The following is an 18,196-nucleotide window of genomic DNA, read 5'->3' on the forward strand; positions in this document are numbered from 1 at the left end:
TACATGAGATTTGATTTTAATTATAGTTTTCCAAAACAAACAAACAAAGGCGTCATATATTTGGGAAGCTTGTTTCTCTATCTACACACACTGATTTAATTAACAAGCCTTAAAACGATGATGAGTCATGGCGATGATCCTCAACTGCTCTGGTGAGGGAACATCAATTCAGCCCAGAATCACGGCGAAAACCCGCCATGACTCATTCCAGCATGCAGACAGATACAAGACAGCAAACAGCTTATTCCAGTGATGAATGGTACAATCAAAAACAGATTACAAGCAACGCATAATGTTACGTAGGTGTATATTTAATGCAGATGTGTCGGGAAGTACCAGCTCTGTATTTACCTCCACCACAAACACACTGAAGGTTACTAACACTACTTTGCTGTTACACCCAATGAAGATACATTTCATTCAACCAAACGCATGGCGTGTTGATCACGGTGTAAGCTGATCAGCTGAGTAGCATGACGACCTTCTCATAATCTCCATCGCACTGGTCGATGATGTCTTCGAGGAAGATTCTGCTGCAGTTGGGGAATTCCATCACCAGCTTCTCCAAGTCCCAGTCGTAGTCTGCAAAACACAAGGAAGACTTCATGAGGCTCCTGCTGTTAAATTCTCCTTTGACATAAATAACATAAATTACTTAAAAACCTAAAGAAGAGGAAACTTAAAGAAGCCGCTTGACTCGGGCCTAAACCTGTAACCCAAGGGTGCTGAGGCTGACTTTACCCAATACATACCAAAATGTTTTAAAACCCAACCCCATTGCGGTCTGACTAATTGGTGTCCGTGTCGTGACACATCGCAGAGAGTTTTGAATCTGAACCCCGGATTACCGACATCTGTGCTATCCCACTTCCCTACAACTACCCACAGCACCCAGGGTGGGACGCCTGGTTGTTTTCCCTGGCGCAGGCCGGTCCGGCTTTGGAGACGGACCATCAGAGATCGAGGCCTGGATAAGAGTATGAGAAAGAGAGGAGAGGCCATCCCTTAGCCAGGCAGGATATTGGCCCAGGCAGGTGATGACAGAACGGAACGACCAGATTAGCTCACTGGGGAAATGACTGTGGGCAGCGGATGCAGCCTGACAGATGGATTAGAGATATTGCTGAATTCTGACATTCAAAACTTGCCCACAACAGCAATGCCAGGATGGATGGTTTGGAGGATTGAAATAACTTTGGGCATTTACACTGCATACTTGACTGCAATGTGGCTGCTGAGCTGGTGGGCAGGTAGTCAAGCTAGACATGCTAACATATTGAGGACGCTGCTACATGTTAAGTGACAATTAAGTGGTTATTCTGAAGGGGCTGGAATGACAGAGTTTATATGAACTATACAAAATGGATTGTGACTGCATATGTAGCAGGAAATGTTGTCTTTCTGGTGTTTTGAGTGAAAGATATTCCTAGGTAAATGTCTAGCAGTCCTCTTTCCGCATGTCTGAGTGAGAGGCAGCTGCTGTTCCTGCTCCTGTTAGTATGACAGGAAGCCAAACCAGATTAACATGAGCCTGAATAGCCTGAATATACTTTCTTACTCACTCACTTCCAGACATGTTACACATAAGTGAAGTATCAGCAGGGTCTTTAAATGTCAGGAGCTACAATAGCACTTCCTGCCTGCATTTTTGAAGCGGGTCCAGCCTTTGATTTGAGGCAGACTAAACATACAATCACAGTCCTCTGAGAAAGGATGAGGTGGGCAACTTGCTTGTCAAAAAGCTTGATTTAGCTTTGGTTAACCAGGGTTGAGCTGGACTATAAAAAAAAAAGGCGTGAGAAATAGTGAAGTGAGGATTATTCACACATCCATTCTCCCAAAGCAGGTCAGCTCACCGGCCTCGTCTGCCCAGCCTGAGGCGGTCTGCTCTGGGTCGTCCGTCGCGTCTTGTCCAGAGCTTTGGCGCGCTCGTTCTCCAAGTTCCGCAGAGGAAAGACATGGACGCTCTTCCTCCCAAACGGCTTCTGTCTTCACCTCTGTCTTGCTTCCTCTGCTTTGACCCTCTAGTTTGTCCAGAAAGGCTGAGTTCACCCTGCCAGGATATAAAACATGTGACTCTGCATGTTGGGTGGCTCCACATGGCAGCGATAAAGGGAAACAGCTGAGTTCTTGTAATTTAGCCACTGAAGGATGATGAGGTCAGTAAAATGAATTCAACACCGAAGGAGTGAAAAACTTAAAAAATGAAAATGTTCATGTTGAGGCCAGTTTTTAGAAAATCTTTCAAAGTTGTCTGCTTTGATATTGTAACTGGACCCTTTTCCCAGGATGCCGTGGGTCATGTGATAGCTTGTTCTGGCTCACGCTAGCTGCATTAGCATTGAGGCCGGCTAAGGTCTGCAGTCAGTCTAACACACTAGATGTTTCCTTCTCTCTCCAGAAATGTGGAGTTATGTCTTTGTCCTCCGTTTAGCTGCCACTACTTACCTCAGCAGCTACATCACAGTAACGTAGTAACATGACATACGTGTTGTTTTACATACCTTGAATGGTCCAGCTGTAAGTCTTTCTGGCTTTTCTTACTCGGCTTGTTCTCCACAGCCTCACTCTGACATGAAAGAGAGTTCAGTCAAACCCAATGTTAGTCACTGACACTGTAAGGACTCGTCTTATGCAATGCCGTACGCCCTTGAGCAAAAACGAGGTACAATAGCCGCTTATCAGTAACAACCTTTGTAGGTATTATCAGGTAAATACTTATTACACCTCTACAGCTTGGAATGGGAAATGTAAATAGTAGCAGGTCTTTCATGTGGTTTTGTGCTTTTAGATTTATAATCCAGATTTATAGTGTGATGTAGGAGGGACGTGTCAGCAAGTGAGGGTCACAGCTCCTGCAATGTATCCATGACAACAAACCCTGAACAGACCCAAGAAATGTAGTTTGATTGGTCCTTAAATTCTGTAACACGACATCAAATGAATGCGCACACACACACACACACACACACACACCTGTTTAGACACACCCACTAAGTACAGGGCAGGTGGGACAGATCACATGACCCACGGCATTCTGGGAAAAGGGTCCAGCTACTTTCTGAGTTCTTAAAGAGACAGTGACTATAATGTTTTCACTCAGTAAATAATAAATAAAGAGTGTGAATGAATTGCTATATTTTTTGTCAAAGCATGGCATAGTTTTCAAATGAGACCCAAAAGTGCCTGAAAGCTCTGACCATGATTCTGCAACAACAAATTGTGGTCAGATCCCAACAAATTTTAAGGAGGAGGTGTTGACAATGATATTGTTATAATATAATATAATGATTAATATTATTATGGTGTACATTAATAGAAAATATAATTCTGCCCCGGGGAGGTCAGGACCGACTCTGCCCACCTGCACTGCACTCTGCGCTCTGGACTCCATCATCAAAGCTTTAAATATGAGCTGTTTTATGGAGTCACAGTGAAAGAACAACAGATTCCTGGATCCCAGTCAGAACCACATGAAAAAGTTTGACTTTTGCTGCTCTGTGGCCACAAACTTTCAACTCCTAATCTTGGGAGAGGAGGGGAGGGGAGGGGAGGAAAGGGGAAAGGAGAGCAGAGGAAAGGAAGGGAGAGGAGAGGAGAAGAGAGGAGAGGATTCTTTCTCTTGCTTTCTTGGTATCATCCATTGAACCTCAGTTTCATCAGTTTTTCCAGACTTAGACTGACTACAGACTGACCGGTTTCCTCTCCCCTCCATCCTTGCGCCCACCTGATGATTTGCATGCGGCCCTACGAGAGACAGAGGCAAGAAAGAAACTGCAACAACAATGAGAAAAGCCCCAAAAAGCAAACAACCCTCCTGTCCACAGAGGAAGCTGCGTGTGCACTTTTCACAGTGTTGTCAGTCGCCACATAATCCGTGTAGAGCGGAGAACGGAGAGGAATGCTTTCCTCAGGCTGCTTCCTGCTTTCTCTCTCTCTCTCTCTCTCTCTCTCTCTCTCTCTGCTGTCTGCAGACAGACGCTACACCGGCGCTCTGTTAACACCGTGTCTGACTAACTGAGGAAGCTGTCAACACTCTGCAATAAGCGGATGATTTCTGTGCTAAGAATAACCTCTTCACCTTCTTCAGACTTCAAGCTTTCACACGCCTTTTTTGGTACGTTTGAGTTTGTAAAGCAGGTTTTAATTTATTCTTTCCTCAGATAGAATTGGAGGTCTTCCTTTTAGGTCATTGATGGGTGTAACCGTCTGACATCTGAGGGCAAGGCGGGGTTGCACCCCTTTAATCGACAATGGATCCTGTATTCCCAGGATGTTCCTCACACAGCCTGGCTTTGCTCCAGGTACTTTTAGCGGCTACAGGTTCTTCCACTCTGCTCTGTCCTCTGCAGACTCCTCACAGTACTGTCTCTCTTTGTGCCTCCGTCTCTGTCTCCGCTCACACATGAACTCTGGGAAGTCCCTTGAACTCTGCTCGCCTTCCACTTATTCCCTCACGGAAAACCGAGAGAGACAGCGAGAGAGGACGAGAGACTGAGAGGAACGAAAAAGGAGGGAAGGAAGGGAGAAAGAGGGAAAACAAAGGCGGCGGCGGCAGAGATGCGGAGCGACGGCCTATTCATCTGTGTGTTTACACTTCATTTTACTCAACCATGAGGCTGCTGTACTGCTGCTTGCCCGAGCTGTGACCAGGAGATAATTGCAGGGGGATCGGGCTCCGACATTCGTTCGGGCTGCTGGGGCTGCTGCTTAATTCCCACATGGTCTCGGTCGTTGAAAACTCCGCACCCAAAAGTGTTTATTCAGAAAACACTATTCAAAGGCTGATGAATTGGTGTGAACGACCGCAATGTTTAGCTCTCTGACCCCACAGCCACAGATATGAGACGCCACAATGAACCACGGGACTCACAAGAGCCGGAGAGCAAACGTGCGTCTGCGCAGAAGGCACATACGGCGTCTGCAGTCACACGTACGGACGCGCGCAGTGAAGTGTGTACAAACAAAACACGTGAGAAGCGCAGACGCACATTATGCGGTCGCTGGCTTACCCAGGGTGACGTGTGTGTGGCACAGCTGGATGCTAGTGGAGCTTGGGCCGTCCTCTCAAACTTCTGCAGAAACATCTCAGACTTCCTGTATGAAATATACATGTTAGTCTCTGTCTAGCATGTACAGACACACACACACACACACACACACACACACACACACACACACACACAAACACACAAATCACAAAGGTATGAAGGAGTATTAGTTTCCTCCACAGGCCAGGGACACTGACAGTACTACAGTCCCACAAGGTTGACTCAGTTTGTCTGTCCTTCTGTGACTCGACTCGTCTTGATCTCCTCTGATTGGACTGCTCTTCGCTCCTTCTGCTTCGCCGCATCTCTAAATACTTTCATTGTTCCCTCAGGTTCACACTTTGGTTCACTGTCTCCTGTTTTTGTTTCTCTTGTAAGAAAGCCAGAGATGCTACTTTGACAAGCCATCTCCCTCCGAGCGGGTTCATGAAGAATATTTACGTATCGTCTTCACTGTCAGGGAATATGGTCTGATAGAATGTTGAGAGGATTGTGAGCAAACCTCATGCAGGCACATTCCAAGTCCTGATTATCTCTCCATCTAGACTCATTTGAAAAAACTGCAGTTTCTCAGGGAGTCTTTTTTTTCCGTCTTCTCCTTCTTTCAAGGAACTCCTTACCAATGTGAAAATGTAAATACGGGCAGTTAGAGGTGAGCCACATGTCACCTGCCCACACTTTCCCCTGATGCTTACATCTGATATTTGTCTGGCGACTGAATACACACACTTGCTAAAGCTCCAATAGGAATTATAGGTCAGCGCAGGATCAGACATTGGGCGCTTCCTTTGTAACGGAGGTGGTGTCATCTGACGCTACGCCTACGACTGTGATTCACAGCTGAACAAGAGATGACACAAAAGCAAAGCACAATGCCACGCGGTGACGGGCAGGAAGACTCCGGTGAACCCGATCCGGGCCTGACCTGAGCTGATCCTGTCTGAACTGCTCCCTCCTCCGCCGCTCCTGCTCTTGGTTGCTCTGCTCCAGGCGCACACCCTGCAAAGCATCACAGTCACTGCTCACGCCGCAGCTGCACACAACCAGATGCACAACATGCAGCCACCACACAAGTCCTACTTCTTCTAACATACAAGGAGACGGATTTTTTTGCAACCGCCTGTATATATAAGGAGTGACTCTGTGGTTATATGGTCACATGTACAGAAGAGAAGGTTTACTGTCTGTAACTGCTACAGGATACTGAAGCATGACAAAAGCACATGTGTGCGATTCAAACATTGCAGCAAATGAAGCTTTTAGTGACTTCAGTGATTTTACTATTCTATATATTTCAACACTTGAAAACTAGAAGGTACCCAGAGAGTGCATACCTCCGCCAAGGCTGAGTAGTCCTTAAATTATGGCTGTTAATTCGTTTGGCAGGTTATTGACTACATCATGATTTTATCTTATTTAAATCTGCCCTTCGAGTTTCCTCTGTCACTCCATAACCCTTTTAGATATCCAGCTAACATAACCTCCTTGGCAGATGTGAGCGTTGTACCAAGTTGTAAAGTGAGAGAAACTCACCCTTATGACATCACAAGAGTTATGTCCTGTCAGTGCTCAAACCTAATAAAACTACAGCACTAAAAATCCAATACAGCCACTCCTAATAATAAATTCAACTTCTAAGAGTGGTGTTTAGTTTTCAATCTTTGTCAGGATGATGTCATAGAGATTCAGTTTCCTTGACTTCGATGTCGTCCTCTAATCTTGCAAAAGCCTTCAGTTGTTCTCAATAATAATAATAGTAATAATGACGCACAAGGCCAATAAACTGAACTTCGATGATATACAAAGTGTGAGGTTACTAGTAGTAAGTGAATAGTGTAGGGCGGAAAGTAAACAATACTCTTTTAGTGCATTAGTCTGTTTGTATGTAATATTATGCAGAAAATCCTAAATGTAGTGTTATAACTGGGATATGATGGACTCAGTCACTCTCCACTCAGTTTTTATCTGCACATGCACTTAAATGGAGTTCAGAATAGTTTCATGACCCAGATCCATGTTTTATACATTAGATCACATCTATTGGCTGGAGTGCCAGAACATTCCTATACATTCTTACGAAGGTTGTGCCGTAACAGGAGCAGATCTGCGGGGTACCGCCTTGGTCTTGATCATTGGTCAGCCTTCCACACAGCTAACCCATTTACCACTATTAGACCAAGAACAGAATCAAGCAAGGAGCAGAACATGTCTGAGAGCAAAGTAAGGAGCTGGATTTGATGAATGGAAAACCACCAAACCATAAGTCAAGTGAATGTCACGGCTCTCAGTGTGAGTGTGTGAGGGACTGACTGGCCTGTGCAGCTGCCCAGGAGGACGCTTGTCTCTACTGACATCTAGAGGCTAAACATGATGCTGTTTGTCATTGAGTGAAGACTGCTGCAGTGTGATATTTGTTGTTTATTTTTGGTATTCTATTTGTGTTGTTATGAATTGTGATGTTATTGTAGCTATTGGTGCTTATTTAAAAAAAATGTTTGCTTTGTGTTGTTATGTTATGTGTTTTTGTTTATTAGCCAATTTATTTGTTGACGTTTTTTATTTGTTGATGTCGACTAGTATACATAATTCATGTTATTTTCATTTGTTGTTTATCGATCTGATTTTCCTATGTATTATTTGTTTCTTCAGTGTTAATTTTTGGTTTGTTTTTCACGTCATAAATGAACAATGAAAACACCGGGCCATCTCACCCTCCCTCTCTGTATGTCTTTCATCCTCTGCAGCTGCTCTTCCTCTTCTTGTCTCTTCTTCTTGTCCAAATCCTGTTTTTCTATCTTGAAACAACAGTTCACATTAAAAAAATCACACAAAAAAAACAACTTGTGCTAACAAACTAGCAACCAACCAAACAACATAACCTCCTTGATAGGAAATGATAAAGTGCATTTGGTGAACCGAGTAGGTAACGATGAAGCTGTTTTGGCTGTGTAAGTGTGTGTATGCTGTACCTTCTTCTGTAGTTTGGCGTTGCGTGATGCTCCAAACTGTCTGTTCCTGGCTTCAGCCATCGTCACATTACCACCTACACACGTAAAACAACAAAGTGGCACCATTTCAGTACACGTGCATGTGTGCTATCATGTCTAATAGTGGATAATAAAACAATGATGGTAGACATTTCAACTGTGCAACAGGTTTGCATTGAGTGAACTTGTGCTGTGTGTGTGTGTGTGTGTGTGTGTGTGTGTGTGTGTGTGGGGGGGGGGGGGGGGGGGGGGGATGTACCCAGCCTCTCCGGGGTCTCCTGCACAGACGTCACTCTGTTTGCCTCTCTCCATTTCTGGAGATCTTCCTCTCCTTTCTGAGCCACTGCAGCAATAACATGTAAACACATAGGTGGAAAAAAATTCAAAGAATGAATGTGAGAATACAAAGCATACAGGGACAGAGAAACTGTTGCATAATCACCATACCCTTCATCAAGTTGGTTCTCCGAGACTCATTGGGCGCAACCATGGTGAATCCACTTGCGCTAAAACAGAGGCAAAGTGAAATACTTCAAAAGTGAATCAGTGAATTATTGATCATATTCTTAATCCTGTTGACTTGTTTTGATTATTTGTTTGGTTGTTCGCCTACTTGTGTTCACGTTGTATGGTTCAATAGTTCAAGGTGTATTGTGAATTTGATATTATTGAAAATAGTGACCTATACTGTACAAAGGCAACATTCCAGTCCAAGAGATGGATTAATATGCAATATATTTATGACGTCAGAATTGTTGGTATGGAAACAATATCATTGGCAAGCCGCAAACAAAGTGTGAGTAAGAAAGACTAATTAGCTGGCAAGCATCTGAAAGCAAAATATATAGAATAGAATAGCTTTTATTGTCATTGTATATGATGATACAACGAAATGCATTTGTGCTGTGCCTGAATCTTTGAACAGTGATCAATAACAGCAATAAACTATAAATAAACAACTATAAATAAATAATAAATAATAAATAACAATAAATAAACAACACACAGTTCCATTCATACATTAAAACGTAAGTAGTCCCACAGCTCAAGATGTCCCAATAGCTCAAGACGTCTCGTATGACATGTCTCGACATCCCATATGACATCATGACATCACAACATCATACCCCAAATGACATCACATGACCCTGGCCCCATATGACATCCCATGACATCATAGCTGAAGATGCCCAATATGTCCCAATGTGTCCCAATTTGTCCCAATATTGCAATTGACTTTTGGGGTACTAATTTGTCTAATGTTTGATTTTGTTTAGCTCATTTATGGCCCTTACAAAGAAGCTGTTCTTCAGTCTGGTGGTGAGCGTGTTCAGTGATCTGTATCGCCTTCCAGAGGGTAACAGACAGAACAGGGAGTTACAAGGGTGGGATGCATCTTTCAGATATATTATAATGTAGTATAATCTGTTCTTGTTTTCAATACTCCAGCTTGTAATGATTTCCTAATCATCATTCTGTAACAACACAAAGCAGCTCTGTGCCAAATTATACAGCTACCATAACTATGCCTTTTGTTAAAGGGTCCACTGTCTGTTATCAGTGAACAAAGAAGTGTATGGTTGGCCTTTACATAATTACAGTAGAGATAATCTGAATTATAAAAATTCACACTGAAAGTTGTGCTTGTATTGCAATGCCTACAAATAAAGTTCGTATTCAATTCATCGTTCATTATTCTCTGCCATGCCTTCGAAGTATGTGCTAGAAGAACTGTGTGGTTTCCGAGGCGCAGTGAACGCAACATGTTTTTTCCTCACTTCACATGAAACGAAAGTGAAAGTTAAAGGAGTTCAATTCGATTGATTTAACAGCATACTTCTGACTCATGATTTATAATACTAATCAATACTGATAGATTATTGATTGGATGAAAATAAGGGCTTTGAAGACACTTAGTTTTGATATTATTAACAATTAGAACATAACTGCTACTCTGTGTTTATGTCTAAATACAGGCAGAATGTACACACTATTATCAATGACGACTCTATCGTGATGTTTTTAGTTCTTTACTTACTACTGCGGAGTCTGCGGCTGATTCTGCCTAGGTGTCACCGGCGGGTTCCGGATGTCAGGTTCGGTTCTGTTTGGATTCTGATCAGACTCATCCCCACTCACATCATCTTCAAACTGGTTCTGGTTTCTGCTGGTGGTAGGTTGTTTGTTTGTTTGTCCGTGGTTGTGATATGGATCCATTATCCAGGAACAGAAAGATCCAGGAACAGGTGACTTGACTTTCCTGCTGCGGTTCACACTGGGAGAAATTGTGAATGCGTTCCTAAAAAGAAATAATCACGATCAGTGACTCGTGTACAATGGCTCCACCTAGTGGAACGGCAGAACACAACAGTTGGGAGGGATGTCCTCTTTCTTTTGTTTTTCTTCTCTCCTCTTTACCATAGCCTATGATGCGATTTGTACTCGCCTACATTGCTGTTTGAAATCATCCTGTAAAAACTGTACATATGAGATCATCGCATCAACATCACTGATGTCATCCAGCATGTCATGTAAGAAGTTTGCTTCAATAAAAAGTAATAGCAAAAAAAAGAACAAGTTTTATTATTTCATGCATCAAGTTTAGTGATGACTTTTCAAAAGAATGAGCAAACTATTGAAGGTTTAAGATTGAACACTTGGAAAGCAGAACAAATATACTCATCACGTTTGTGTGGTTCTCCTCCAGGTTGTTTCCTCCCACCTCTAAAACACACAGATGGATAGGAAACAGTGATGTGTGGATAGGGAGTCACCTGACATCAGCACACAGGATGCGCAGGTAGGCAGGGTGGAATTGAACTGAACCCGTTCAGATCTTATGATACTAGGCTCAGAACTTATCAATCAACCATCATATCCAAAAACACCATGATCTCTTTCATAAACTGTTTATTTATTATGAGTCAACATGTCAGACGTTAACAAGCACAATGGTGAAAACATGATGGGTTTTTTTTTTAGGCAGGATCACTGTAACGATGTTAAAAACAGGCACACACACACATAGAAATAACACAAATCCATAACATGAGTCTCATAAACAGCTGTGAAAGAACCATATTTTAGTCTAAAATATCATTAGTTGAATTGGTAACCCTTGATTTCAGCAGTGATAGACAGGCTGACACCGTCCAAAACAACTAAGTCAAACTAAGAGATGAGGCAGGTGATGACTTTGACACCAAAACGAATAAGGCAGTGAGGGTGGAGGCTCCGTCAGACGACACAAGACAGAGAACAACACAACACTCACTTAGAGGGAATACGCCTGCAGTAAACATGATCAGAGGACCATCATATGTCCAGTTGTGTGTTAAGTGTGGCTTTGGGGCACTCGTACTGAATGCTGGATTAGTAGTGTTGACCTGTGTGAACTCTCAAAATCTCCTGGACAAGGCATCCTGCTTTATCAGGACACCCACAAGGGAATGATTATGTTTCAGTGCAAAATCTCCTACGACTTTGGAGTCCCAGAACTGCGGCGGCCGCTGTTTCCGTGTATCTACTGATGTGTTTCGCTTCCTTGTGTTTCTGTATTTCGCTGCCGGGTCGGTCGGATCACAGCTTGGGAGGGTTGGCCAGTTTGCATTTCAGGTTCTCCGCCAGCTTGTCCAGGAATTCGAAGGTGTTCAAGTAGTCGGCGCGTGTCACTCTGCAGACGGAGGAGAGGAGAGGATTTAGGGATACAAGCCTGGTTTGGTTTGTTTTGAGAGGAGGTTCTTGTGAGGTAAGATTTGGGACACTTACTTTGGCAGGCCTTTGATGCAGATAGCCAGGTCCTTGGTCATGAAACCGGCCTCAATGGTCTCGATGCAGACGGCCTCCAGCGCCTCGGAGAACACCCGCAGCTCTGTGTTGTTGTCCAGCTTTGCCCGGTGGAGCAAACCCCGTGTCCACGCAAAGATGGAGGCTGTGGGAAAAATGTGCAGTTCTGTTTCAAAACCCTTGAAGCTTTGTTTACATTTGGGACTCTGAGGTCTGATGTGAGTGCGAATAAATGCAAAATGTTAGTGCAGTGATTTGCTACCGATAGGGTTGGTGGAGGTTTCTTTCCCCTGCTGGTGCTGCCTGTAGTGGCGTGTCACCGTGCCGTGGGCTGCTTCAGACTCCACCGTCCGGCCGTCAGGACAGATCAGAACGCTGGTCATCATACCCAGAGAGCCGTAGCCTGCAAACAATCACACAAAACAACATCAGCACCAGAGACCCGAAGATTTATCGTTTTGTCATTTTGGCTTTTAAGGTCGTTTCCACCCACCTTGGGCTACAGAGTCAGACTGCACGTCTCCGTCGTAGTTCTTGCAGGCCCAGATGAAGCCGCCCTCAGACTTCATGGCCTGAGCCACCATGTCGTCGATCAGGCGGTGCTCATACCAGATGCCCTTGGCCTCAAACTGGGAACGGTACTCTCTGGATGAGACGAAAAGGTGGACGACAAAAACACAAGAAGCTTGAGTCACGAGTCACCTACGTCGGGTGTTTGCGTTCAGGACGGACGGGCACGGACAGCGGTTGAGGTCGGGGTTACTTACTTTTCGTAGATTTCCTGGAAGATGTCTTTGAAGCGTCCGTCGTACTTCTTGAGGATGGTGTTCTTGGTGCTGAGGTAGAGAGGCCAGGCTTTAGTCAGACCCATCTGGAAGGAGCTGTGGGCAAACTCCCTGATGGACTTGTCTGTATTATACATCCCCAAGGCCACACCACCTGTGCCTGAACACACACACACATATACACAATACATGTACATTCAGACAAAGCAGCACCACCTATAGCTGCTCAAGTGAAGGTGTTATCTGTCACATTATATTGACCCACTTCTATATTGTTAAGGCTGGCATGTTTGTTTTGGAACACCTTGAGACCGAATCTCTTAAGATACCGTGTGTGTGTGTGTGTGTCCTTGGGAGTGACTTTTTTGTGTAGCATACCCTCAAATTCGTGGACGACAAACTTCATCGGTTCTCCGTTTGCAGGCGTGTAGGTCATCTCCACCTTCCCGGGGCCGGGCACCACAAAGTCTGTGGCTTTGTACTGCGAGGAGGAACACAGAGGAAGACAAAGAGTTAAGACACGTGTCAAACTCGAGGCCCGCGGGTCAAATCTGGCCCGGCGCATTATTTTATGTGGCCTGGCGAGAGCAAAACAAACATCTATGCTGCTTATAAGCTTAAATTGTCTATAAGCTACATTTCCCACAATGCTTTGCTTTTGTGACCCGCGATGTGACGTCATCATGCCACTAATATGCAGCGTTTCCACATCAGCGCCAGATCAGCATTTAACACAGGGGATTTTGCAACTGTCGTTCCGAGTGGTGTTGAGAAATAGGCAACCGACAGACGACCCTAGAATGTCCAAGAGAAACATTGTTGAAGGAAGGAAGGCAGTTTCAAGAAAGATGGGAAAGCGAAGATGTTATGTTTGTGCGTCAAGGACACTTTTGTTTTGGAATAGATTCTCTGATATTTTAGTAACTGATTCTTTCATGTAATCTCCGTCTGTGAGCGGCTTTCCGTGCCTAGCTATCTTCTTGAAGTTATATTTGCTCGTGCTGCGTGTTTGCCCTGGAAATGTCTTTAAACATCACATTGATTGTTGTTTGCTATCATTATTTCTTTACAATTTCTCTCCATATAGCAAGCACATTATTATCAATTATTAGTATTTCCCTCCTGTAAAGTTGGCAGTAAAAGCCCCACACGAGGAATGAAACTCTCTATGTTCCTCCAATACTTTATACTTTTATACATAGTGTATTGTTATTATTGTTTAACGGTGAAGTTGCACTTGTTTTTCTTTTACTGGTCCGGCCCACTTGAGTTTAAATTGGGGCTGAATGTGGCCCCTGAATTCAAATGAGTTTGACACCCCTGAGGTAAGAGATTATTGCACAACCTCAGAGACTGGAGGGGACAGCAGATCCTTCTACACGTGTCTGTGAGGGATTATGGAATAGCAGCTTTCTGACATTTCACCTGAATATCTTCCCTCTGAGTTGTGAATTATTGATTTGGGCTCAAGGCCACAGGCGGAGCTATGATTCAAACCTACGCGTTGCTTCATCGTGTCCACGCTGGGCACGCAGACAGCACATCGCGTTATGGTCCAAAGGCCGGCTGATGAAATATAAATATTGATAGAGTCTCTCCTAAATGACACCGACTGCTCGCCAACATGACGGTAAACCAGCGGGCGGTGGTTTCCTGTTGAATGAGCTACAGCTTCGGCGCTTCCTACCTGGTCTCCGTGCGCGTGCCTGCCGATGATGATGGGCTTGACCCAGCCGGGCACCAGGCGGGGGATGTTCTTACAGATGATGGCCTCCCTGAACACGGTGCCGCCCAGGATGTTACGGATGGTGCCGTTGGGCGAGCGCCACATCTGCTTCAGCTTGAACTCTTCCACGCGGTTCTCGTCCGGCGTGATGGTGGCGCACTTGATGCCCACGTTGTGAAGCCGGACCGCCTCCGCCGCTTCCACCGTCACCTTGTCGTCTGTGGCGTCCCGGTTCTCCATACCCAGGTCGTAGCTGCGGGGAGAAGAGAGAAGAGAAGAGAGAGAATCACTTTCAAACTTTCAAACAGACCCAGGCTGGAAAAACAAATCTATTTTATTTAGCAGAAGAGTCAAGAAGAGTTATTAACCTCCTGTTTCACTGTCTCAATACTGCACTTCCTCATCTCTTTCCTCTTCTATTGCGTCCCTTAGTAGAGCAATTAGTAAAACGCTGCAACTCCACAAAGACAAAGTGAAAGCCTTAATCACGTATGTAACCTGCTGTCTTTCTGCCAAGATGATTCTCTAGATATCTGGGAGAGTGGTTGAACCTTTGTCCTGCCTGGCAGCTTCACAACAAGCCGATAAGAGGAAGTAACTACACTGAAATATTAGACCTGGGCTCTCGTGCTCTCTGCTGCTAAGCTACAATGCATTGTTCAGAAACTGCCACTGTCACCTTTCACCCACTTCTTATCCTCTCCTCCCCCACCAGACGATAAAAATGCCACAATTCTGGTCCAGCTGATGAGAGAAAAGGTCGTTCTGTCTGCAGCGTCTTTGCAGGAGGTTTCTCCACGTTAATGTTTGTGCGTTGGTGTGATTGTGTGCCATCTGACGTCTTTGTGCGTCGTGTAGGTAATTCCAAAGAAAGCACCCACATGACCCTTATGACCTCTCACAAGGAGGTCACATTCTCAGACCTTTTAGCTGTTTGGTTGTCAGTGTGTGTCCAGGAGTCACAACACTCATTTACTAACTGAACATGTTGTACTTTTTTGTCCATTTCCAAATTGTGAATTATAATTATTGGAATAATAAAAATAGGGTTAATGCATCCAAATATTATCTCATCATTGTGTGTTTTGTGATGCAGATCCGGAATGGATCATGTGGAGATGATGTCACCCTCCCTCCACAGGGGCAAACCAGTACCTACAAGTCAAACTAGAAACGCCAGCTGAGCAGGGACCGCCAAGATCCTTATCCTGAGCTCCAGCTAGAAAACAACACAAGTCCCTCAAGTGGACTCTGAGCACATTGAAAACACCCACAACAAGGGAACTGATCACATGTTTAAAACAATTTGTACACGCTTCCAAACCACACTCACCTGTGCACATCCAGCTCCAGGTAGGGGAAGATGAGTTTGTCCTTGATGAGCTCCCAGATGACCCGGGTCATCTCATCTCCCTGCATCTCCACCACAGATCCTGCTTTGATCTTCGGAGACATCTTTGAGCCTGGATGGTTAAACCAGAGGACACACACACACACACACACATGGAGATTTGGGGAAAAACGTAAGAAATGAAACCCTTCAGTGATTCTACACTTATATCAACAAATATGATTTATAAACAAAGCACTGTAAGATACTGTTCAACTGACAATGCAAATGAATGACAGTGATACTAACTGGTTACACAAGAGGCCCAGTGTATCCTGAATGAAGTTCATTCATTCAGGATACACTGGGAGGTTCCTCAGCAGTGACTCAGCATTTCATTTTCTCAAGCCACAAGTCCTGCAAAAAGCCTGTCAATCAAACTCCACAATGCAGAACGTGGATGATATAACGTCTGAACCAAACTGCCAACAAGTCACTATCTTCTGTTGCTTCTGTTTATATTTATAGATGGATTAAAAGTTCATTAGATGACAGTTCACACTTCACATCTGACATCATCACTTCATTACGGTTTGCAGCTTTTCTGTGATTTTTTTTTTTGGGGCGATTACATGATGTCCTCTTAAGTTACGTAACCCCTCCAGGCTGGTGCTCGTATGATGGGGAGGAGACTCTCTGCAGACTCCTATAGGCGCTCCAGCCCCCTCAGCTGAATATGGGAGAAAATCCCATAACAACCCATTTATATGCTTTACACTGGGAATTTACACCAAGTTCTCTATTGTACCGGCCGTTTCACCTGCATTTAACTACATCACTGTGTATCAAGTAGTGATATCACGGAGAAGCATCTTATCTTTATGGAGTTCAAACGAAACCCCTCAGTTATTAGCCTGCCGGTGGCTAACTACTTTAGCGTGACAGGGTGTCAAACCAGATAAGCTAGGGATGGCGCATACTTTACAAACGCCACCGTTGTTCCTACTTGCTGCAACAATTTTTGTATTTCAACAAATAGATACTTTACCTTGGTGCGTTTACAGGGTCTGACAGTCGAGGAGGAGGAGGAGGAGGAGGCGGTGTGTGTGTGTGTGTGTGCGGAAGCGTACAGGCTCCGGCTGGACTACAGAAGTGAAGTGGTTCAGCCTGCTTCCATCTCCCACACGTCAATCAAAAGATAACAACCAATCAGAACAGAGGGTGTAATATTTCCACTTATCAGCTTAGCCCACACAGTAAGGGGCGTGTCTTATCCGCTGAATGGGGCCCAGGTCTGCTCGATGATTGGTTTAAAAAATGTTGCCTTATGTTATATAGCTTTTTATGTCCCTGTACTTGCAACTTTGCAGGATTAAGAGGATTTGTTCTAAAATACAGATTTGTGTGTTTGAGAGTGAAAATCTGTCAAATCCCAAGCTCTAAAAGGCAACATTCCTGCCTGACAGTATAGCTGCTTCACAGAAATATAACCTATTGAACCTGTTCACAGTATATTTAATGTTATTACGGGCCAACAACAAGCCACCCTTGTCTTGTCTTAAGGGTGGGTTTCTCACAGCCCCCTCTACAGACACGACATACAGTCTGAATATTGCTTAATTTGACCTGTGAGTCCACATAGGTACAGTAAGAATGTTGACAGTTATAACACAACCACGTTCCATCTCAGCAAATGACATAAATCTCATCTAACAAATATGTTTTGGATAACCAGGCTGGTTTTCTGATATCCACAGAACACTGGTGCAAAGATTATAGCAAAAACTGACCTCCGAACTGCAGATGTCTAACAAGCAAAACATTCTTGGGGCAGTGTCTCACGTGAAGAATTCTCTAATTGTAATGAAAACATCAGCGCATAGTTCAAGGTTAAACATTGAGCAACATGTGCAGGTTATCTGATAATGATTCAAAGGGTCCTGGATGGGAAGTGAAGAGGCTGCTCCTTCCTTACTGCCATGTAGGAGGGTCAAAGGGTTTCACTCCAGAACTCATGTTAAATAAACTTTGTTGAAAAAAATGTGATAATAAACACATACTCAAAGAAATTCAGTTTGGTGATAAATGTTAACTATTCACAGAAGTAACTCAAATAACAAATAAACATTACAAATGTATCATGTATCATGTATTATTATGTATCATTATGTATCATTATCTAGTATGAGTCAATGATGAGTCAATGATCTGTTTTCATTTTACTGATGTACAACTTTACACTTGTATGTGCACTTAAGTGGGTGTGGGTGTCATTTGTTTCACTTCACACATTCACTGGGATCACAGTGGTAAGTGGCAAGATTACAACCAAACATGTTTGAATGGATACTTTTCCTTGGAGAGAATAGAAATTTTGCACAGTATCTCTATACCTGATCATTTGTCTTATCCCAAGCCATCAGTCAGTCAACATTACACAAAGCAGAACTGTTACCGCTCAACAGGAAGCAGCTACTCAAGCATGTCATCCCATAAACAATGAGCTGCACATGAAAACAACCTCCACTTCT

General features: G+C 44.0%; 2 protein-coding genes across 2 annotated transcripts; both read right to left on the bottom strand.

The window, feature by feature from the left end:
• Positions 1-10,355, bottom strand: epsti1 (epithelial stromal interaction 1). The gene is made up of 10 exons (XM_076155503.1): positions 10,077-10,355; positions 8,486-8,544; positions 8,298-8,381; positions 8,021-8,094; positions 7,763-7,846; positions 5,977-6,050; positions 5,013-5,097; positions 2,505-2,569; positions 1,857-2,053; positions 1-582 (listed from the first exon to the last, which is right to left on the bottom strand). The coding sequence occupies exons 1-10, from the start codon at positions 10,253-10,255 to the stop codon at positions 461-463; spliced, it is 1,023 nt and encodes a 340-aa protein (XP_076011618.1). The 5' UTR covers positions 10,256-10,355; the 3' UTR covers positions 1-460.
• Positions 10,356-10,931: 576 nt separating this feature from the next.
• Positions 10,932-16,826, bottom strand: idh1 (isocitrate dehydrogenase (NADP(+)) 1). Its single transcript, XM_076155491.1, has 9 exons — positions 16,714-16,826; positions 15,669-15,798; positions 14,297-14,588; positions 12,988-13,090; positions 12,592-12,769; positions 12,318-12,469; positions 12,087-12,227; positions 11,807-11,969; positions 10,932-11,711 (listed from the first exon to the last, which is right to left on the bottom strand). The coding sequence occupies exons 2-9, from the start codon at positions 15,788-15,790 to the stop codon at positions 11,618-11,620; spliced, it is 1,245 nt and encodes a 414-aa protein (XP_076011606.1). The 5' UTR covers positions 15,791-15,798; positions 16,714-16,826; the 3' UTR covers positions 10,932-11,617.
• Between the last annotated feature and the right edge of the window lie 1,370 nt (positions 16,827-18,196).

This window comes from Genypterus blacodes, unplaced genomic scaffold (genome assembly GCF_046128005.1).
Source record: "Genypterus blacodes isolate CSIRO-AG114 ecotype Tasmania unplaced genomic scaffold, CSIRO-AGI_Gbla_v1 ptg000008l_1, whole genome shotgun sequence".
Classification (NCBI taxonomy): domain Eukaryota; kingdom Metazoa; phylum Chordata; class Actinopteri; order Ophidiiformes; family Ophidiidae; genus Genypterus; species Genypterus blacodes.

Excerpts from the sequence above, each read along its gene's own strand:
- epsti1 (XM_076155503.1), bottom strand. The coding sequence starts at position 10,255 with ATGGATCCATATCACAACCACGGACAAACAAACAAACAACCTACCACC. Across the intron at positions 8,095-8,297 it reads GGAGACCCCGGAGAGGCTGG|GTGGTAATGTGACGATGGCT; the intron begins GTACATCCCCCC and ends TTACGTGTGTAG. Across the intron at positions 7,847-8,020 it reads ACGCCAAACTACAGAAGAAG|ATAGAAAAACAGGATTTGGA; the intron begins GTACAGCATACA and ends TGTTGTTTCAAG.
- idh1 (XM_076155491.1), bottom strand. The coding sequence starts at position 15,790 with ATGTCTCCGAAGATCAAAGCAGGATCTGTGGTGGAGATGCAGGGAGAT. Across the intron at positions 13,091-14,296 it reads GGCACGCGCACGGAGACCAG|TACAAAGCCACAGACTTTGT; the intron begins GTAGGAAGCGCC and ends TCCTCCTCGCAG. Across the intron at positions 12,470-12,591 it reads TTCCAGGAAATCTACGAAAA|AGAGTACCGTTCCCAGTTTG; the intron begins GTAAGTAACCCC and ends CGTCTCATCCAG.